The sequence below is a fragment of the Crinia signifera genome, chromosome 5 (genome assembly GCF_055691185.1).
Source record: "Crinia signifera chromosome 5, ASM5569118v1, whole genome shotgun sequence".
In the NCBI taxonomy this organism is placed as follows: Eukaryota; Metazoa; Chordata; class Amphibia; order Anura; family Myobatrachidae; genus Crinia; species Crinia signifera.
The window spans coordinates 111,594,673-111,618,602 of NC_139221.1; the positions used below are offsets into that span (position 1 = coordinate 111,594,673).

General features: G+C 45.6%; 1 protein-coding gene across 1 annotated transcript in view; it reads right to left on the reverse strand.

Annotated features, from left to right (window-relative positions):
- The window catches only part of E2F3 (E2F transcription factor 3), a 32,394-nt gene extending 9,551 nt beyond the window's left edge, over positions 1–22,843 (reverse strand). The window contains exons 1-2 of the mRNA XM_083187849.1: positions 22,222–22,843; positions 11,841–11,952 (exon numbers count right to left, since the gene is read on the reverse strand). Coding sequence (XP_083043975.1) covers positions 11,841–11,952; positions 22,222–22,518 — 409 coding nt within the window. The 5' untranslated portion in view covers positions 22,519–22,843. The remainder of the gene's footprint in view (positions 1–11,840; positions 11,953–22,221) is intronic.
- Between the last annotated feature and the right edge of the window lie 1,087 nt (positions 22,844–23,930).

Here is a 23,930-nt window from a genome sequence, read left to right on the forward strand (position 1 = left end):
AATTTGTGCCACATTTCTTCCTCTTCATTGTGAGGATTTGGATAGAACTCGGGTTATCTCTTGATTGAGGTGAAATCTTGAGATAACCTTAGGTAGAAATTGTGGGTGTGTTCTCAGCACCACCCTATCAGGAAACACAATAAGATAGGGTTCCTCAATCCACAGCGCCTGTAGCTCACTCACCCTCCTAGCTGAGGTTACTGCTACGAGAAAGACCACTTTCCAGGTAAGTAGTTTGAGCGGAATGTCTATAAGTGGTTCAAATGGATGCTTGGTTAATACTGTAAGCAATAGGTTTAAGTCCCACGGGGCCACAATCGACTTGATTGGAGGTCTAATTCTCTTCATGGCCCTGCTGAACCTCTTTACCATCTTCTCTTCAGCTAATGGTCTGTCCAGCAGAACACTTAAGGCCGAAACCTGTGCCTGGATGGTGGCTGTTGCTAAACCTAATAGGAATCCGTCAAACAAGAATTGTAATACTTCTCCAGTGGAAATCTTGGAATATTCACCTGAGAACTGACCCCATTCGATGAATTTTATCCATGTCCTGTAATACGCTAATGAGGAGACGTCTTTTCTGGCCTTCAGCATCATATCAGTGACCTGTGGTGAGAGATTATGCTTCTTTAGTATTTGCCGCTCAATCTCCACACCCTTAGACATAATGTCGCGGGTTCTGAGTATAGTACTGGACCTTGCTTCAGCAGATCCGGTCTGTTGGGCAACTCCCATGGTTTCTGTACAGATAGTCTTAGGGCATTCGAGAACCAACCCCTTCGTGGCCAATATGGTAGGATTGCCACCAGGTCTACTTTGTCCTCTTGTATCTTCTTTATTACCTTGTTTATCAAGGGAAAAGGTGGAAATATGTACCCCAGTTTGAACTACCATTTGATTGTAAAGGCATCCAACGTCGCTGCTTGGGCATGATAGTATTTTGAGCAGAATGTCCTCACCTTTCTGTTGGAGTGACTAGCCATCAGGTCTACCTCTGGAACTCCTAACTTCTGTATTATCTCTCTGAATACATCTTCGTTTAGTTCCCATTCTCCTGGATCCAGCAGCTTTCGACTCAGGAAATCTGCAATTATATTTCTTCTGCCTGGTATGTATACTGCCGAGATAGAGAGAAGATGCTTCTCTACCCATGTCATAATCTCCTCTGACATTCTCATTAGCTTTTTGCTCCTGGTGCCTCCTTGATGATTTATGTGTGAGAACACCGTCACATTGTCTGAAATAATTCTGACATGATTCCCCTCTGTGTAATTCTTCAATAGTTTTATTGCTTCCCAGTCCGCTTGAAGTTCTTACATTTGAGGAATTCATTGCTTCTTCCAGGGACCATACTCCCTGCACTGATGCATTCGTCATGTGTGCACCCCAACCAGTTAGACTGGCATCTGTGGTTAATACCACGTAACTCGGACTCTTCAGACTGGATTTCTTCTCCTCCAGGTCTCTTGTCCACCATAATATAGATTTTCTTATTGGATCCTTTAACGCTATTAGATGATGGTCCCTGCATCCTCTTCGGATCAAAGGTAACAGGTACCATTGTAGTTTCCTCATATTTGCCTGGGCCCATGGTATCACCTTTATGCAGGACGTCATCATTCCAAGCAATTGTACTGCCATAATCAGTGTCACCTTCTTTGAATATAGAACTGTCTCTATCATTCCTTGGATTCTCCAACATCTTTCTGGAGACAGAGCAATGTTGAAATTTACAGAGTCTATTAGGACGCCCAGGAACTGAATATTTTGGCTTGGTGAAAGACGACTCTTGACTTCGTTTATGACCCAACCGTGTCTCCGTAGGGTTGACGTCAGATCTAGGCCTTGTAGAACTTCTTTCTCTGAGTCTCCAGCAATTAACAGATCGTCCAGATTTGGCCATATCAGGACTCCTAGTTTTCTCAATTCTGCAATCAGGGTGACCAGCACCTTCGTGAATACCCTTGGAGATGTTCTTAGCCCAAAGGGCAGGCACGTGAACTGGAAGTGCCTGTTTGACACTGAGAACCTGAGGAATCTTCTGTGATAGATGTTTACTGGAATGTGATAATAATCGTCCTTCAAATCTATTGAAGCTAAGAACGCCCCTTTCTTTATTCCAGCCACTAAAGAAGTTAGACTCTCCGTCCTGAACCTTATCTTCTTTATGTTCTTGTTCAGATCCACGATTGTTCTGTATTCCCCATTGGTTTTCTTCACTAGAAATAAGTTTGAGTAAAACCCCTTTCTGTGATGTCGCCTGGGAATCTCTTCTATAGCGTTTATCTCTAGCAGTTGTTCTATCTTCAGTGACAACTCCCTTCTTTCTTCCATCACTCTTGGTGTTCTGGACTTTATAAACCGGTCTTGTCTCGGATATCTTGCAAATTCTATTGAATAACCCTTCTGTATTATATTCAGGACCCATCTGTCCCCAATCGTCTTCCTCCAGACCTCTGGGAAATTCAATAGTCTTGCTCCAATCTTGATTCCTTGTTTATGGTCATAATCTTCCACCTCTGTCAGACTGAAATCTTCCCCGAAATGGTTGCAGGGATAGGTTTGGATTCCCTCTTCTATAATATGGTCTTCCGGGCCTATAACTTCTCGCCTCTTTAAAAGATGGTTTAGGTGTCCCTGGATAAGGGAAACGATTTCTTCTGTCCTGTGGGAGACGAACAGATTTACCTCCTGACAGTTTCTGGATCATGGCATCAAGTTTGGATCCAAATAGATAATTTCCTTCAAAAGGTAATGCTGTTTACTTATTTTTGGAATTTGCATCTGCACTCCATGAATTCAGCCATAGTGCCCTTCTTGCAGTCACCCCTGCTGCCATAGATTTTGATGCAAAGGACACAGAGTCAAGAGATGCTTCACATAAATAGTCAATGGATTTCTGCAGTATTTCTAAGCTGCATAATATATACGACTTAGATATTTTATCTTCTACATCAGTATGTAAGTTAGCTGCCCAAAGCCTAAGGGCACGGGATACGGATGCAATCGCCACCGATGATTTAAGCGCTCCTGAAGCAGTATACACCTCTCTCAGGGAGGTTTCTACCTTTTTGCCCATAGAATCCTTGAAGGCCGCTGCGTCTTCTACAGGTATTGTTGATCTTGACGTGAGTTCTGAGACCGCTGCATCCACCTTTGGAATCTTACACCATCCAATAAATTCTTCATCCTTATATGGATACATTTTATCCACTCTGTTACTAAGAGTGAACTTCTTGTCCACTCCTTAGCAATCATTTCTCTTACTACTTTTACTACTGGGAAGGTCCTTCCCTTTCTGGATCTGTCCTCAAACAAAGGATCCTTTTCAGCTGAAGTACCTGGGACTTCTTGGTAGTTCATCGCTTTATATATGTTCTTTAATACATTTTCCACAATCTCAAGATTGAAGGTCCTGTCCTCCTCAATTTCACCTGATTCATCCGTGGAATCCTTTACTGGTTCATCCATCCCAGACTAATCATCATCTTGATTCAACCCAGCTTGTGATCGTGACCTTTTTGCTGTTTGTGACTGTACAAATTCATCTTTAGACATGAAATTCTGTTTCATCCACGACATAAGTTCTCTTAATATCTCAGTATGATCTGATTTTTTCTTTATAACGTCCCTTGTGGGATCCTTCTGTTTTACTTCACAATCTTCACAATGATTTATTTTGACTTGCAGAGAACATTTTGTCACATGACATGCAAATAGATTCAATATATTTCTTCTTAGAAACTCTTTTCTTCAGTACAGGTGTACCTTCATTAGGCACACTATAAGAAAAATAAAGTGTACTAAGTAACTAGAAAATAAAACATCTAAATGCCCAAAACCAAAAGGCTTACCTCACAGGGGCATTATCCAGCTTAGAGGGAGAAGGCACATCCATATCGACAGCTGCACTCTCCAGTCCAGCACTCTCCAGTCCAGTATATAGTACACTGGATTTGCGTACATGTTAAATAGGGCGCCATAACCCTTAGCGCGACGTCACTCATAATCAGGATGGCTGAGCGGAACCAAACTTGTTCCCCCTGTTTCCGGGGAACTGACTTAGCTGCACACAAGCGCTTTGCTCTATGCGGAAGTGAGGCAGCGACGCGTACTTCCGCCCTCACAACTTTAAGCCCGCAGCGTGTATTCGCGGCTTACAGTCCAGCCCGACCTTTCTCCATGTCATAGAGCGCTTCCAATGCCGTGCCCCGGGCTGTTTTATGTGAGTAGATACCGGGCGTTCCCGCCGTATACCACCTACGTTTTCTTTGCCAGCAATAAATAATTCATCATCATTATCTATCTATATACTGAAACAAGTCCATTTACATACTTGCATCGGGTTATGGATAAATCCAGTCCCCCTAGCATCTCCTTCTCCCCGGGGAGCCACCCCATAACATAAGAGGTAACCCCGTTTGGAAAAAAAAAAAAAAAATACTCCTACTCTGTCCTCTCTAAACGGAGACAGAAAAAAAAAAAAAAGACACTGAGGTGAAGGAGGAGGAGGCTGTTATACACAAGGTGGGCGGTCCTAGAGAAAAAACTCCTGTCTGATCTATGGGGGAAGGGAAACATCCCAGTGTTATGGCTGCCATGGGGATCGTAGAAGAAAAGACACCGCCCCTATATAAGGACTGGCCCCTCTAGGCCTTTTAATTTTAAAGTGCCAATAAACTATATCTAATATACATCTATCTATAACACACACACAATCCGGGCTGGGAATACATGCTGCCATGGTGGAGTAGAGGAAAGCGTATTAACAGGTAAGAATCCGTACTTTCCTCTACCTCCCCATGGCAACCAACATATGGGAATACCCTAGAGTTATGTCACTGGGGCAGGCAAATAATAAAAAAAAAAAATAAAGGATACAAGGTTAAATTCCACCATTTTCACTTCTGCTAAATCTTTGTAGCTGAAGGGATTTCGCTTTTTTTTTTCCCCTCTACATGACAGCACTAAGAATCTTTCTTCCGAATTTTGTGTCACTGGAAGAAAGCACATCCTAGAGTGCTTTGTGAATGTGTGTGCTGATGCCCAGCAAGCCTCTTTGCATAGTTTATCTAATGATGCCGCCTCTTTGACGACCCAAGGAGTCTGCCATAGCCCTAGTTGAGTGGGCCCCGAGTTACTTTGGTGGATCTAGGTTCCTGGTCTTCTAAGCCTCCAATATGCAATTCTTTATCCACCTTGCTATGGTTTTCGTGGCCCCCAGGCCTTTATTCTTGCCTTCTGTTACCAGGAACAGCCTTTTGGTTCTTTGCCACGGCTCCACTCTATAGATAAATCTTAAGGGCCCTCATTACGTCCAGATTGCGAAGCCTGGCCTCCTTTGCATTAACTGGGTTAGCACAGAAAGATGGCAGTACTATTTCGTGGTTCATATGGAAATTTGAAACCACCTTTGGCAAAAAGTGGGGATTTTTTTCTTAACACAACTTTGGGCTGAAGAGCAGTTTCTAAATTTCTTCCAGGACAAAGGCCCTGCAGCTTAGACACTCTCCTAGCTGAGGTGATAGCGACTAAGAACGCCACCTTGGTCATAAGCCACATAAAAAGAAACCTCCTCAAGCGGTTCAAAATGAGCTTCCGTCAAAACGTGAAGTATCATATTAAGGTCCCATGGGGCCAATGGGTTATGAAAGACAGGTCGTATTTTCTTAATGGCTTGGACGAATCTTTGTACATACATATCTTCCGCCTCTCATGTCTAGCATGGCCCCGAGAGCAGACACTTATACTTTCAGGGAACTCGCGGATTCTCCAACTATGACTGTAGAAAATCAAGTATTGTGGGTATCGATCTTGGGTTCTTACCATTCCCCCTGCAGAAACACACGTTTTCCAAATCCTATGATACATGGCCGATGTTGAGTTTTCTAGCCTTCAGCAGAGTATCCACTACTTTGCCCGAAAAACTTTTTTCTACCAAGGTTCTGGTTTCAGTAACAATCAGCTTCCAATTGCACAATTGATGCTGGAAGTATCTCCCCTGTTGTATCAGATTGCTGCAATCTGGCAGCCTCCATGGTCCATCCTCATCAGCTTGGGAAACAAGGATCTTCTCGACCAGAAAGGTAAAATTGCTATTACCATAGGCCTCTCCCTTTGTATATTATGCTTAATAACCTGGGAATGATTGGGAACATGTACGCCAAGTCCGTCCCCCCCGCCGCTGTCAGGGTATCTAACTGCCATGCCTCTGGCTCCCACCCAGTGCCTTGAGATGAAGGTTGGTACTTCGAATTCTGTGCTGTCGCCATTAGGTCTTCCTGAGGTAGGCCCCATTTCTGTACAACGTCTGCCAACACCTCTGGAGAGAATTCCCACTCTCCTGGCAACCTGGATCTGCTCAAAGCATCCACTTATTGATTTCTTTTTCCAGCCACAGACGGCCGACAGGCTCTGCACACACTGCTCCACCCATAGAAGGACTGCTATCCTCTCAGACATCATCCTCGTGCCGCCTTGCTTGTTTACGTAGGCTACTACCACTTGGTTGTCTGACCTTATCTTTCTTCCATTACTGGTCCTGAAAAGCTTGACATAAAAACTGTGCACATGTCTGATATTTGAGTGGGCCTGATACAGACCGTTCAACTTCCCTTGCGCCGCTACACCCTCTTTGGCTGGCATCGGTTGTGACCAGTCTGTACACCTATTACAAATGATCTGCCTTGATGCAGTCTTCTTGTATCTGACCACCATTTGAGATCTGCTATCGCCCCCTTCGAGAGGCATTCGTTGACTCAGGTTCTTCCCATCTCCATCCCATTAGGAAGCAGTTTTGAAGGTTTCTCATATGGAACCTTGATCACTGTATTGTATCCAGGGCCACCGACATGAGGCCCAGAATCTTCATGCAGTCTCCGGAAGATATTATTCTTTTTCCTAACAGCCTTAAAACCTCGCTTCTTAGCTTTAGTCTTCCATCCTGAGTCAGCCTTATTGACATCGCTTGTATTTCACTACCAAGGATGGTTCCAGATGACTTTTTTTTTTTAGATTTATTAGCTAACCATGATGGCCTAGGTCACAGGTCTTCAACCTGTGGCCCTCCAGATGTTGTGGAACTACATTTCCCAGCATTCCCTGACAGTTTTGGCATGCTCTTATAGGAAAAAATGTGACAATGCATGTTGGAACATGTAGTTTCACAACATCTGGAGGGCCATAGGTTGAAGACCCATGGCCTAGGTAGTCCAACACTTGGCGTGTGTGTGTGTGTGTTTTCGTGCCAGGGCCTCGGTCTGTGCCATGATAAGCAGATTGTCCAGGTATGGCCAGATTGATATTCCTTTTTGCCTAAGCTTGGCTATTAGTACTACTAGGACCTTTATGAATGTCCTTGGTGACGCGGACAGTCCGAATGGCACGGAGGTGAATTTGTAAGAGGTTTGGTTTATGCGGAACCGGAGATATTTTTTATGTATTTGGAATATAAGGATATGCAGAAAGGCATCTTTTAAGTCTATAGTCCTTAGGAAAGTGCCTCTTGACATCTGGGAGGATAGATCTGATAGACTCCATATTGAATTTCTGTATCTGTACATAAGAATTTAGCCTCCTTAGATCCAGGATAGTTCTGAATCCGCCTGTAGCCTCTTTTACTACAAAAAACCTTAAGCACCACCACAGGTTTCCCTGCTCCTTTGGGACCACCACTACCACACCTTGGTTTATAATGTTCTTAAGGCTGTCAAATAAGGCTCTTCGCAACACACTGGAATTAATTCTTCTAACCAATCCCCCGGTCGCTTTATGAATTTGATTTTGTAGCCCGAGGACACTACTTCTTGTACCCATTTGTCCTCGGTAGACCGAAGCCAGGCCTGCTTGAAAGTCAGCCTGCCTCTGACCCTATCCATGGCATCATTGTGACCCGACTGAAGGAAAAACTTTCCTCCTTGCCCCTTTGTCCGTGAAAGGAACTCCGGTTCCCGAACCAAGGCCTTCTAAAGCTCCTGCCTGGTAAGTTTTAGGGCCTTGATCTTGTGGAAGCCATACCGACTTCCCACCAGAAATCTTGGTAATGATGTTGTCCAACTGCTTGCCAAAGAGGTATTCTCCTTGGAAGGGCAGTGAAAGAAGTTTATTTTTTGACTGCGTGTCAGCTGCCCACGGCCTGGGCCATAAGGCCCTTCTGATAACCGCTGTCGTAGCATTAGCCCTGGATGCCAGTCGCACGGCATCAAGCGATGCGTCGCACAAACTACACAGCAACTTTATAAGCTCCGACCTATTAACACTGTCTAGAAGATCGGATTCTAGGTCCTGACACCATGATCTCAAAACTCTGGAGGTCACCGCAATGGCCGATTATTTTATTGTCGCCCTTGAGGTAACCTGCTGCTTCTGCAGAGTAACTTCCATTTTTCTCTCCAGAGTCTTTGAAGAGGTTAGCATCCTCTAGGGCTGGGGTAGCCAACCCTAGTCCTTGAGAGCTACCAACAGTGCATGTTTTGCAGGTCTCCTCACAGAATCACAAGTGAGCTAATTAGCTCCATCTGTGTATCTTTTAAAATGTGTCAGTGATTAATGAGTGCAGCAGCTAGGTTGTCTGGAAAATGTGAACTGTTGGTAGCTCTCGAGGGCTAGGGTTGGCTACCACTGCTCTAGGGGAAGTGTCGTCTTCCTACATATCCTCGCCACCGCCACATCAGCCTTGGGTGCTTCTTCCCTCACCTGCACTTTGTCACATCCAGATAAGGTGGCTGTACCTATTCTTCCTCCACTAAATCTTTGAGCGTTTTTGATAAGGGAAAACTTTAGCCTTTTTCTTATCTTTAAATAGCAGATCCTGCAACTTTTCCTCCTTTTGAGGGTCCTATATATTTACCAATTTATTAAACAATGTAAGTAGGTTATTAAGCAAGTCTGGGTTGAAGTCAACCTCAACTCTTTCCTGAAAGACTTCACCCTCTTCCGCTTCTTAATCAGTCCAAACTACTGGGCCTGCTGCAGAATAGTCAGAATCCTCAGAAAAAGCCGCTCTGGTTCTTTTCATAGACATCTTTGGTCACAGTCTTTAACATGCCCACTAACTCATTTGGGACGCCCCTTTTGTTGGGACCCCTTACACTTGTCATACACAGATCCAGAGCATTTCTTGTCACACAGTGTGCACTTTGCCGTATCGAGACTCTTATGTTTAGCTTTTAGCTCCACCTTCTTTACTGGTCTCAGACCTACGCAGGATAAATACAAGCAGTGTAATCAGAATTTACCGAGTACTAATAAAAAAACCTTCCTGGCTTACCCAGACTTCAATTGCTGCCTTTTATCATCCTCCATAATTCTATCAGTCTGCTCTCAGAACACTGCACATGAGCCAGAAACATGGCAAAAATAAGCATAATAGCCAAACAAAGGTAATCACCAAGCCCCTGCAGCACCGCTGCATATAGGGGCTTACCCGATCCGTCTCAGATCCAGACAAGTGCACAGGCTCTTCCCCCCGAGTTTGTCTCTCTTATGCCCGGCGTTCTGGCGTGCCTCCAGTGTCCATCTGCGGAGTCTCCAGACCCGGCGCTGACTTCAGATGCCCACCCACACTAGATGCCAGCCCAAGCTTCCGTCGCTGACCCAGATCTCCGTAGCCAGACCTGCTGCACCTCCTTGTCACCGGGACTACAGACAGCTCTAGGCAGCATTAGGCCTGCATAAATGGACGCCCCTAACTGCACTCAACAGTGGGGGTCCTACAATTGTCACGCCGCAACCGCTACTGCTCTGGACAGAGGGGATGGCTGCAGCTCTTCACAGGGTAAGCCAAAATCTATCATGGAAAGAAAAAAAAAAAAAAAGGGGGACACAGAGCCTAGAGGGGGCAGTGTCTTTTCCAGATATCTACCTAAAGGGAGAAAACCCATATGTTGGGTGCCATGGGGAGGTAGAGGAAAACGTTTGCTTGCCTTTTTGAAAAAAATAAAATTAAATTCGGCCATGGACAGAACCCTTATGGGGCATACACAGCGATTTATAGCAGTTTTCTAAGCGACCCGAGAGGATCACTTAGAAAGTGAACCTACATCACTGTGTAGGGGCCTGCAATAGCGGTGCTGGTAGAACAAAGAAAGAGTAAGGACCATGAAATCGGCAGTGTTCTTACCAGAGAACACTGGCGGCTCGCTCAGCACAGTGCTCCAATCACTGTGTGCACTGAGCAATGCCCAGATCGCTCAGCACACTAGCATGTATGTGGAAATTATTATTTTTTTTCCCCTCTTTGACAGCATCAATAGTAAGCATAGTAACTGCACATCAAAACAGCTGAATAAAAAATTGCCAATTGTAAAAGTTTTCTTTACTTGATTGGAGCCAGTGTTCTATATGGATTAGAACAGTGGTTCCCAAATGGTGTGGCGTGGTACCCTTGGAGACTTGCAGAGGTGCACTAGGTTGGGGGTCCATGACCAATTCAAGTTACATCCAACATATTAGTCAAATTGTGGAAAAAGAGAAGTGAATCATGCCCAATACCACATAACTAAGGATGAGAAAACAATTTAACAGAAAAGCTATTAGCCTAGGTATGCAGTGAAAAAAAAAAAAAATCTGATGCTTTGGGGGTACCGCCACATTACAAGAACCTGTATTACAATTACTATTCAATCTAGAACAGCGATTCTTAAACTGTGGGTCCTGACCATGTTGCTAACCATCAGGCTGAGGACTTTTCTAATCTCAGTCAGTGATTCAAGGAGTCTGAATAATCTCTCATCATCTTGAACTGAATAATCATTTTGTGCCTCCACAATGATGCCATGTATTTGTAGTCTGCCGACTACACATGTGATTACCTTCTGCTGTAACTTGCTGGTGTCCCGTAATTTTTATTGTGTAATGGGGTCCCATAGCAAATAGTTTAAGGACCCCTGATCTAGAAGATCAAGCAGGTGGGTACACACACAATTCTCTATTCAATAAATGATTTTTTTTTTTTTTTTTAACACTACACTTGTGATGAGAACTGTATTCATAGAATATTCAGAAAGTTATGAACGTTCTGATAATTAGAATTGTCCAATGCAAAATGTATTATCTTCGGGTTTTTTTTTTTTTAGGATATAGAGAGATAGAGATAGATATAGATAAAAATTGACTTGATAGATGATGATTTATCCAAGTAGGTATGGGCCACATATGGCCCATCAAGCATTTAGTAGCGTAAATATATTTTACTCTGTTTATATTCACTTAAGGTTCATATACACTGAGCAATTTTCACCCATTTTAGTGAGTTTCCCCGGGGTAAATTTTCTATAGCAGGATGCTACAGAAAGCAGACCAGTCACTCATCGGCTGGTAATATCAGCCGATTAGTGGTGGAGGCCAGTGATGCAGGAGTGTGCATCAGTGCTCACTATTCATCGCCGGGCCGTACACACTGGGCTTCTTTTGAGCTGAAAGCAGCTCCAGCTGTTGTTGAACTACACATCCCAATATGCTCTGAAACAGTTTTAGAATGGCCAAAGAGCAAAACTGTAGCGGGGCATGCTGGGATGTGTAGTTTAACAGCTGGAGGGCCAAAGGTTCCCGATCACTGCATTAAGGGGTTAAACAAAAATAAATACTTGAAGCCAATTTAAAAATCACCTTTTTTGACCAAGTGAATTAGAAACTATTAAAACAGAACCTAGTTGCTCTTCAAAAGCATATTCTAGAGTCAGACATTTTAACCTCATGAGGATGCCAACAAGATATCAATCTATAAGCCAAAACACATCAAGTTGTTTAACAGCAGATTTACTGATGCAACAAGTAGGGGGCAGGGTACAAATCCATCAAGCAATAAACAGCTAGAAACAAAGCTGTCATCCAATACTCACTTTTTGGGCTGTCTGGACAGAGTGCAGCTGCTCTTCCTTTGCCTTTTGGCGTTTTCAATACTTCGGAGAGATACTGTTGACTTCCATCTCCAAGTTCCAACCTTCTCTTAGCCTGGAAAACATGTTAAGAACCGGTTTAGATTAAATAATTAAAATTAGTTCAAATTAAAGTACCACATACAACAAACTAAAACTGTGTTGAATGCTATGTTTTTTGTAATGATTAGAGACCTTATTAAATATTCTACAGGGCTGTAACCAGGTATTTGTGCATACCAACACTCAAGATGCAGCAAGACAGCACCTGGCCGCATTACCTGCAGCCATGTGGTAACAGAGCATGTACAATAGAAAAAAAAAAAAAAAAAACTGTTATCAAAACAGATTTTTATTCAACTCTGCATCAGTCCAAGCAAGGGCCCAATTCAGAGTTTGTTATTCCCCTTGAACATTCCAATGCAGACCTCGATAAAACCTTGGGGCCAGGTCACCCAGATTCTGCTTACTGGCAAATCTGATCACCAGGAAGCAGAATCTGGTCTGATCGCAATGGGCAGAGGGGTGGCTTGCATTAATGCCGGGCAGAGCGGTGGACAGCCCACCCGACTTCAGCTATATCATATCAGTTTCACGGTGCAGCTATTTCAAAACTCAAGGCGGCCCGGTAGCTAATCGGAGCCAACGGTTAAGCAGCCAATCAAGAACAACAGTGGTAGCTCATGATTGGCTGTCAGACCATGATCATTGATTGGCTTATGAGCTGCCTCAAGTTTTGAAAAAAAAAAAACGATATGGACCTGAGCCGATCATGCGCGGTCTGTTAGGCCACTGCTTGGGGTTATAGGGTGGTACAGTTAGAAGGCTGCTGCAGGGTAGGGGGTGTAATTGTAGCCTCCTCGCCAGTTAAGAGGCCGCTTATGAAGGGTGGGCCGGGGTGCCCCCATCATTTGTTTCCTGGATCCACCTGCCCTAGTGTAGTGTTCCCGCTAGGCTGTTTTAGCGGGGCGCTGCGCCCTGCCCGATTTCTAAAGGGCAAAATGTGCCCTGCCCCTCCAGCAGCGCCCCGCTAAAAGAGCCTGCTGCCTGACTAATGTTGTGCCCGGGGAAGCTCCAGGCACCGCAATCTTGGCGGCGCTAGGCTTCCCCGGCAGCTCAAGGACTTCGGCGGGGCCAGGCGGAGGAAGCCCGGGCACGCCCTTTTTGGTGACGTGACGGCCCGGGCACGCCTACGATGACATCGGCGGGCCCGGCCCGCCTAATCCCGTACAGCGGCACCCTGCCCCCAAAAATTCCTAATTACTAGTGTATGGTATTACGGGTAGGACGTGTGGCATCATATGGATCACAGTATGGCATAACGTGTAATGGGCATTAAGGCATGTGGTATAACATGTAATGGGTGTACGACTTGTGTAATAGGCATTACAGTTTAAGTTTGTCAAGCAATGTCCCCAGTTTCAGTTTGCCTGGCTCCAACACTTTCAGCCTGTCTCCTAGATTAATAAAAATTGTCAAGCCCTATCCCAATGTCTAGATCGCCCATGAACACAGCGATTTTTGCTAAGCCTTTTGTGCTAAGGATAAATAAAAAAACCATGCAACATGATTGCTTTTCTCTACCATGTCATAACATGAGTTCTCTACAAGTAGGAACAGTTAGCTCAGAATGGGTGCAGCCAGTCTGCTTTTAAACATCACAATACAAAAAAAAAAACAAAAAAAAAAAACAGCAACAAGTAAAAATCCTAACCGATTGCATTCCAGAAGCATCCATTGCAAACAATGATAGTTCTCTGAAAAACAAAAAAATATTTTTTTTTGCTGTGGGAAACACTTTTTGCAATTTCAGTGTTTAGGATTGTATGTCAAAATAACAGAGCTGCTCAGTATAGTGCACAAATAAATAAACATATTGTTGGGATATATGCAACTTCTTAGATTTAAGTGTTGATACAATAGCAAAATGGTACATGAATGATAATTTCATGAGATTATAAACAGATGAAAAAAAATTACACACACACCCAATGAGAAACCTGCACTCCACACAAACTGGTACCAGATACCACTAGAGCAGGCATGTCCAACCTGCGGCCCTCCAGCTGTTGTGAAACATCATCCCAGCATGCCTTGCAATAGTTTTAGCATTCCCTAATAGCAATACTATGGCAAGGCATGCTGGGATGTGTATTTTCACAACAGCTAGAGGGCCGCAGGTTGGACATGCCTGCACTAGAGGATCAAAGCGGCACTCTGGACTGAATAAAAACCATCTATACTGGAACCATAGGTTCAGTGTGGCTAACACATATTTGCACACTGGGCTGGATTCAAATGATTTTGGGCTGGTAGCCACTAGAGGGTAGAGATGGATAGCTCACTCACGAGTCTGTTCTTTGAGCTGGCTCTACTAATTGAGCTGTGTGAGGTGAACGGCGGTTCTTAAGGTGCCCATACACTGAGGCGATTTGGTCCAATTGCGACCAATCGGCCCCTTAATCGGTCCAAATCGCCTTTCCCTGACCTGCAGTCGGGTCCGATGCGCGGTCCCGTGCTGTGCTTTGCTCACTGACAAACTGAATCGCTCCAGGAACAGCCGCTGGTGTTTCACATGTCCTCAGGCAGCCAGTGAAAAAGTGTTGGTTCCTGAAATGAGACTGTTCTCGGTCAGTCTGAGACCCCAGTGATCGGCTGCTCTGAAAAGTTGCACGCTGACAGCCACTCACTGCAGCAGTTCACTTAAACACACTGAACAGGAAGAACTGAACGGCAGTTCCTGGAGCAAGACTGTTCTTCACAGTCAGTAAAGAACCGTCTCGCTCCAGGAACTGCCTCACTGTTCAGCAACAAGCTCACTGGGGCAGATGTATTAAGCTTTAGCAAGAGATAAATGCAAGAGTGATAGGGAGAGATTAACGTCCAGCCAATCAGCTCCTTACTGACTTTTTTCAAACACAGGCTGTAACATGGCAGTTAGCAGGTGATTGGCTGGACGTTTATCTCTCCTTATCACACTTGCATTTATCTCTTGTTAAAGCTTAATACATCTGCCCCACTGGCTGGACGTTTATCTCTCCTTATCACACTTGCATTTATCTCTTGTTAAAGCTTAATACATCTGCCCCACTGTCTCTTACACTGTTGCTGCCTCAGCAGTCACCAAGGTGCAAACACAGATTGTGCTGATCTGCCGATGGCCAAGAACAGGAGACCAATATTAATGTAATTAATGAGCCAGTCAAAACAGGCGTATGGCTCAAGCCACATATTACTTGCAATTAAAAAAGGGACAGTTGCGGGAGGGTGGAAGGAGGCGCGCATACAGTGGCGGATTATACACCTCCCCCCCTCACGGTACGCAGGGATCCAGCCAGCGGGGTCCCTACAGCGCATGGGAAATCAGCGGCGAGGTCCCTGCGGCAGATGGGAACTAGTAGCGCTACTAGCTGGCTACCCTAGACATAAGGGATCTCATTGTTAAATGTTGCCAATAAGGAGATGGGTATAAAAGCAAACTTAAATGAAAGGACAAATCCCTAAGAGCATAAAAGGACATGCAGTGTGCAACCCCATGATGGATCAGATTGTGGCGTTTTTGCTATGCAAATAGTGAGAATATTAGCTGAAATAATTTCTATAGGATTTAATTAGTTAATAGTAGATAGAAGCCCTTTTAGAGGGCGAAACGCGTTAGTGGTATTGCCCAGCTACTTGCACTTTTTATGCTAATCCAGATCCAGCTGATGACCACCGCTAATTGACTTTTCATTCACCAATACTTTTCATCCTCAAATACGGCAATAGCACACCCAGCCGTCATTGCCGCAGCTTGAAGTCATTAAGAAGAACGCCGGCAGGAGCGGAGAAAAAACGACATTGCTGGTGAGACACGCTGCCGCACCTTACGACCGCTGGCAATCAGCAGCGCATGTGAGATGCACTGACTGCTTCAATCAGCGAGGTCTCCCTGTCAGTCCCCTACCAGAGGGACACTCCATTACATCTACAGCATCCAGGATTTTTGCTCCCGGCAACACAGGTGAGAGGTGTACTCCCAGTGCACTTACCCTTATACCATCACTTCTAAAAATATATTTTGTGAGCAGCTTTATTTACATAAAAACTACCCATTGTGTGAAAACAAAACAATTTGTTACTTTTATTAACAAATTGTTTCCATTTGGTTACTTTTGTATGAGTGTTAATTTATGGCAGTGGTTCCCAAACTGTGTGCCTAGGCTCTCTGGAGTGCCTCAGGACACTTGCAGGGGTGCCTTGGGTTGGTGGATCAGGATCACTTCATATTATTTATGGTCAATGTACCAGGCAAAACCAGTGCTTATGGCTGCCATTCATAATATATGTGGACAAACAGAAGCAAATCCTGTCCCTCACCAGATAACTGACAAACACAATGCACTTAATTTAATTTTTGTTCTGAATTTCTCGATAAGCAGCATTTAGCCTAGGGGTGCCTTGAAAATATTTTGATGCTCTAGGGCACCGTGATTCAAAAAAGTTTGGGAACCCCTGATTTATGGTGTTTATTAATACTTTATTAGCGCAGTATCTCCACCATTTGGGTAATTGCATTTTTCTGTCTATAGTGCATTGTTTGGATGCAGACATACAGTTTATCTGTACACATACTTATACATAGAGAACTGCTGCAGTTTCGAATAGCTTTATATTCGTTTAGTCCAGCTTCCCAAAATGCTCCTTCTCCATATATTGTATTTGTTTAGGTTGTGGGTCCACCCTTCCTAAAACCTTCTCTCTATGCTTTTACTCTTTTCGCTCTCATGATGGTTTGCTACAGTCAGTGGCAGGTTCTCTTCTTACCCCACCATTCTACAAAAATTGGATCACAAATATTTAAATGTAGAACCATCAATACATCTGACAGACTTCAAAATGTTCTATAGTGTTCATTCTAGCACCTGCCATCTTTGAAAACCCATGCAGTTCCTGCTCCCTGCCTGGGGTGTCGCTGATTGCTGTGGTGTTTCTAGCACAGGTCTGGTTTGCATATCAGTGCTGATATTCAGACCACACTGTGCTAGAACCACCACAACAGACAGCGACACCCCAGGCAGGGAACAGGAACTGCATGGGTTTTCAAAGATAGCGGGTTCTAGAATGAACACTATTCTATGTGTTTCTTGCTTTTATGGGTGCAGAATGACTGCCCAAAAGCTGGGATTCCGATGGTCAGTACTTAAGCATTTAAACAGTTTGGGTTCCGATGTCTAACAGTCAGGTGGGCTATTCTCCCTTCTGGGGGTCCACGACCCCCATAGAGAGAGAATAGAACCAGTGGGGAGCAAAGCGAGCCACCAATCTTGCAAGGGGCTTCTTTGCACTCGCCCCTGTCGGAGCACCGGCAGTCAGGATTCCGATGACGGGATACCGACCGTCGGTATCCCAACCGTCGGGCAGCCATACCACACACCCTGTTTTTATAAGCCCTTAGTGCAGGGCTTGACAAATTTATTTAAAATCTAGGAGCCAGGATGAAAATTTAAGAGCCAGATAAAATAATAAGAGGGAAAGTTGCACGTGCCATAATGATCATTACACGTTCTACCAAACACTGGAATGCCAATAACATTTAATACAACACGCAGCAATGGTTATTACATATTATCCCACATATGTGGAGCTTACCTACATGCTCATTGCTATGGGTTTTGATGCTTGATGCCAGGGGTAACATGCACTTTCCCATGGGTTGCATGCTGGAAGCCATGCAGCCCCCCTAGTCCAGCAGCAAGAAGTGGTGGCACTGGTGGGGCTCAACGGTGCCACGGCCAAGTTGAGGTGCGGCTGCAGGGCGGGGGAAAGACCTGCATCCCGATGGGGGGCTTTTGGCAGGTGGTGGAGGGGGCCAAGCCCCTGCACGAGAAGTAGGTAGCAATTAGTCTGACAGGAGGGGGAGACAGGGGTCAGGCACTGCGGGCCGCTGGTTTGACAGGAGGGGGGAGACTGTGCCCGGCTGCGCTACCGCTGCTCTGACCGAATGGGGAGGCAGGGGTTAGGATATGCAGGCTGCATAGTGTTCACTTTAGGATATTTTTAGGGCAGGGTGTTAACCCCCAAAGCAGGGCACATTATTCAAACACCACCCCCCCTTAATTATGGGCACACAGACATAAAATGTATACTATACAATGGGCCACTATATTTTTGGCTCGCTCACCAACATAGGAGACAGTCTCTCCCCAAGAGTCCTCAATGCTGTGGCTCCTGCCTTTGCCTTTTCCCTCGTCACTGCATAAATAAAAGGTACATGCAGCGGTAGTGCATGCAGCTCCACTTGTGGTGTCGGCCATCATCCTGCCCCAGTACACATTGCGCATGATGTAATAAGCAGAGCAGCGTTTTGAGATCTCAGCTAGCCGCTCATTACACATGCATAGGGGGAGGAGCTGCATGCATTCATGGAGCAGGCAGCACAGCAGCGAATATATCACTGTATTCACTGCTGCTGCTGTTCTGGCAGCAATACTAGAGATACTTTGTCCGCAGAGACACGTTGGACAGGCTGCTGCTTCTGCAGCAGCAGCTTGGTTGCTGACTCTGAGCGGCATGTTAGCACGGAAGGAGGAGCCTCCGCTCCTCCTTCCGTGCAGAGTGCGATTAGAAGTTTGAAATCCGGGCAGGGCAAAGCAAAAGAAGCATAGCAGGGTCATCAGGGCGGGTGGTGTGACAGGAGGGGGCGGGGGACAGGTCAGGCACTGCGGGAGCTGGTATGAGGAGGGGAAGACTGTACCTGCCCGCGCTGCCGCTGCTCTGACAGGAGGGGGAGGCGGGGTCAGGAACTGCGGTGGCTGGTATGAAAAGGTGGAGACTGTACACTGCCGCAATAATGTGACAGGAGGGGGAGGCGGGGATCAGGCACCACGCTGCTATGACAGGAGAGGGAGGCGGGAGTCATGCACTCCAGGCGCGGAGACGGGTGTCGGTCACTACTGATCTGACCAGATTCTGCTTCCACCATCCGGGCAAAATAATCTGGTCGCCGTGGCAACCTGGTTTTGTAGAGCCTTGCCTTAGTGTCATATCCACCAATAAAAAGTATTAAAAAAAAAAAAAAAACAACCCTCTGGGGCACAGGGTATTTTCTGCAACTGCAAGGTTTTAAGCTGTGGCTACATCTAGTGGCCACCGGAACCCAGTATCAGCTGGCAGGGAGGGAATATGCAGTTAGGGGGAGCCGGGGCCATGCTGCATTGAACAGAATGGCCCTCCTTCCGATCTAGTAGAAATAGGCTGTGCTGCAAAGTCTTTCTAATTTCTATTCCAATGTCGCGCATCGGGATCATGCGCTGCACAGCATGGTGCAATTTGTACTACATGCTATATATAGTCAAAATCACTAGTGCATATCAAGCAGTACTCCAGTTGCTATACTGGAAATCGATATCATTGTATCTTTTGTAACACCCCCAGAGCAAGTCTGATTTTTTTGTAATATCAAAAAAAAAAAAAAGGAATGCAAGACCCCCCCCCCCCCCCCCCCCCCCAAAAAAAAAATTTGCGCTAGAACTCTACTGGTGCCAAACGAGGGCTAAAAACATTTTACCTTCTGAAGCAGTGGTGAGCATGTAGTATGGGTGCCAATCCCAGGGCATTTTCAATCCCAGGATTCACTTCGCTAATTAAAAATATGCACCACGCATATTTACTTACATGTGCTGTGAGGAGGGTGGGCGGTGAAGGCAGGAGCCTGGACGGGTTGGTGGGTGGTCATCGCTCCCAGGACGAGGTGAGCGGTGCAGCCTGACCTCGCCGCGCTGCTGCCTAGGACGGCAGAAGGAAGCTGGGCAGCATCTGAGCACCTGTTCAGACGCTGCCCGGCAATACTGTCCATGTGTGCAGTCTAATACCGAAATACCAGCACTTTAGGGGCCAAATCCCAGGATTGGCCACCCTAGTATGTAGTGAGTGCAAGTGTATATGAATGTCTGAGTATTTCTCAAGGTCCATCAACACTGGCCAATTATGCCCAGCGTGTATGGTTAACAATGATGTGCTGAAAATTGCTCATAGCCCTTCCCCTCGATTTTTCCCAGGGTGGACAGCTTTCCACAACAGGACACTATGGAAAGCTGTCCATTCACCCATCTGCTGGTGTTGATGCGGGAGCACGCAGCAGCATTTACCGCTGCCCCATACACACTGGGCGGCTTTCCAGCTGAAAGCAGCTCAGACAAGTAAACTGAGCTGCTTTCAGCAGAAAATCACCAAGTGTATACAGGGCTTAAGAGTGAGTGAATGTGTGCATGACTGAACTACTTCTCCCACTAACCATTGCACTTCTCAGCACCCAAGGATTCCTAGCAGCCATGTCCTCACTGGCAAGACAGGCATCCACCAGAGGCAATTTTTTTTTTAACATGCCGCATGGTTTTCAGCGCTAAATGGATGCCGCTGGTCTCTGAATCATATATACCTGCTTTAGATGCCAGCGGCATGCTCATGACCAGTCACCTAGCCTTTCTATTTTTCATTTGGGATTATGCTTTTGAAGAGCTGTACTATTGGCTAGAAAACTTCAAATGAGAGAGTTAGATGAGGTTTCCATTTCTGGTAAAGCAAATTGCCGTCACCTACTGTACATCACAAGTTTTTCCCTCAGACCAACCGAAGCGGAAAGCTTGATACTTGGGTCACCGTAATTTGCAGTTGTATGCAGTCAGATGACCAGGCGCACATCACCCTGCATTTAAATACCCTTCTCTGAACTAAAGGGGTGTACACACAGGGAGATTTTGACTAAGCAATTTTGGGAGAGATTTGGGCTAGATGTACTAGAGATTTTGACTAAGCGATTTTGTCTAAGCAATGATAGTGTATGACAGGAGTGTGGAACCTCAGGCCCGGGGGCCGTATGCGGCCCCTGTAGCCGGTCTGAGTGGCCCACCCGCTTTGCTGGGAGTCAAGTACAAGGGAATTATCGCGAGACGCCGGTAGTTCTCGCGAGATTATTCTTAAATCAACAGCAGGCGGAGACTGTCAGTCCTGTTCAGCAGCAGCAACCGGAACGCGGGATGGCTGCAGCAGGACAATTTGTAAGATAAATTTTGGCATATTGACCCCCAAAGGATTTTTTTCCCCCCATACAAACTGCCCTTGGAACAAAAAAAAAAAAAAAGAAAAAAAGTTCCCCACCCCTGGTGTATGATCTAGTCAAAATTGCCTTGCCTGCACAGTCAATCTATACTAAGCAATTTCTGCTAGACAATATTGACTAAGCAGGAGAAAAATTAGGGAGATTTTGGCTAACCTTCTAGGAGATTTTGACCATCTAGTCAAAATCTCCTATTAGAAGTTCTGTGTGTACAACCCCATACAGTGCCATATTAAAGATCCAGCATGTCACAAATGCAATGGTGGGGCTGCAACTGGTATCTTGCAAATCAGATTGAACAGATAAGTGCACAAACAGCATATTAAAAAAAAAAGGTACCATAATATCTGAATATATATCTATTTTAGCTATTAAAAGGTATCAATAGAACAAATACATAAATCCTGTATTGATTAAAAAGCAACAGTACATTTACATGAACTCTGAAGGCTCTAAAGATAGTGCAATGTAGTGCAGTTACCCCACACAGTGGTCAAAAGAAAAAAGTTTGGTACCGTGTTAGCCAGTTGATAAGAAAAGTTTTATTGTTCCTCAGTGAGAAAAACAAAATAGCAATCTAGCAAATATGATACCTTTTAATGGCTAACAAAAATAAATGTTGTTAAAATGCAAGCTTTCGAGACTTCTTAGGTCTCTTCCTCAGGCATGGTATAACATGCCTGAGGAAGAGACCTAAGAAGTCTCGAAAGCTTGCATTTTAACAACATTTATTTTTGTTAGCCATTAAAAGGTATCATATTTGCTAGATTGCTATTTTGTTTTTCTCACTGAGGAACAATAAAACCTTCCCACACAGTGGTGTGATGCCCCCCATCCCCTCCCCACAGTGACAGATGCAAAAACAGCTAATGCACAGGTGACCTTTCCCCTGCCCCCTCCATCCGGGGCGGGAGCTGCCTGTGCTGCAGGATAATAATGCTCCTTATAGCAATGCTCTCCCAAGTAGCTAATAGAGAATATTTATCTCCACCTACAAATAGAACCCCCAGTACACGTAGTTCACGTCACCCATAAGCAATATATGATTATACGACTGTGATCAGTGTATGGTGCAACTACATGTGTGTAATGATGTGTACATAACATATGTGCCAGCTAGAAGCTGTACATGTAGTGAGAGGACACATACGTGCTAGGAAGGGACTACTAGTACACATACATGTAGCGCACAAACACACACGACATGGAGGGTGGGGATGGGGGAGGAGGGGGTGTAGCGGCGGTTACCGGAGGGCGCCCTAGCGTAGGCTGCAGTAGGCCGGCTCTGCTGCCAGGTCCGTGCGGCGTGGAGTAAAGGAAGCTGGCGGCTGCATGGTGCTGCTGCTCCGTAGTACCGAGTCCTTGCTGGGGATGGTGCAGCGGGCCGGGCGACGACAGGATCTGCAGGTATCCGCCGCCTGCACCAGCCACACCGGCAGCACCTCCCCCAGCGACGAACACCCCAGACAGACCGGAGCCCTTTTCCGAGCCCTGTAGCCCTGGAATCAGCAGCTTGTCGTGCCCGGGGTGAATTCCCTTCCTCATGTTCCTGAGCAGCCTCTCGGCTCCCTCTGACGCCGGGCAGCGCTCCTCCTGCTGACCCCGGTAAATCTCCCGGTCCCGGCCTATACGCTGGAAATAGTCAGGGATATGGCTGCCGGGAAGCCCCTCGGTACATGGGGTGGGCTCGTCTTGGGGTTATCTGGCACCGGGGAAGGCAGATGGAAGCGGATTGTGCGGCTGTGAGTGATAGGGCCCCAGCTCCGACCTCCCCGCCACTGCCGCGGCTGAAAAATGGCTCCAGGAAGCTGACAATGAATGAAGGGATGCGGTTTACGCGCGAAGGTAGTCCCGCGAAACTCAGATTTCCCGCCGTCTTTTTCAAATTGGATTTGCATATGCCCTCCCAACATGCGTTGCGCTGATCCCATTGGCAGAGGAGGGCCGGGATTCGGAATTCTGCGCTCCTGCCTGCTATTGGCTGCCGCTGTCACAGACGCGGCGGCTCATTGGTGTGGCTCTGACGTAGCACGTCCGCAGTGTTCACACAGGAGGAAATTGGGAATCGGTCACTGGTTCTGTATGAATATTTGAGCATGACGTGGTTCCTGCTCAGTATAAAATTACTAATGCAGTGACTGTACATTATTACAGCACTGTCAATATATGTACTCTTCTAAAATCTGCAAATGTCTTTTTGCTTCTGTATTATTCCACACATTATATTCCAATGTCAGTACCATGCTTTGCTTTAAAAGTAACCATTAAGAATCCTCATGCAGTAAATATTGTATTATTAAACACTATGCTTACATATTACTCCAATGAATTGGGTAATTGATTTGATTTGGTATGAGTTTGGGTAGACGGCTGCAGATATATAATTTAAAAAAATCATATCGCTATAGACAGCATTATTTTTCTAATGGTGTAAAATAGCACTACTTAAGGGGTGTACACATGATACGATTGCCTTGAGTGTAGATCCTGATTCAATCAATTGGGATTGAATTTCACAGCAAGCAAAATTTCGACTATATTTCGATTTTAACTACATAGTCTTGCCTGACAGCTTATTTCTCTTTTGTCCAGCCTGGTGGCACAGCTAACCAGGCTGTAGCAGTCCGGAGGAGCCAAAGCACTTATGCTGTAGATTTAAAATGCAGACTTCTTCCCTGCTACATCCCAGAAGACTTTCTGTTTTGTTTAGGTGCCCACAGGAGTGGATGTGTATGCTGTACAGCTGCTACTAAAGCAGTGTTAGGGCTACTTCACACGCTCCGACTCCCGCAGGGCGGCGAAACCCTGCACGGCCGAGAAGTTGTGCTGCACAAGTAAGTTTAGAATGGTGGGGATGGCCACAGCCCGGCAGCCATCCCTTCTAGTGGTGGGATCCGGCAGCAACCGGGCCGTGGCTGTCCCGTGTGAATGGACACAATCGTGTCCATTATTCACTA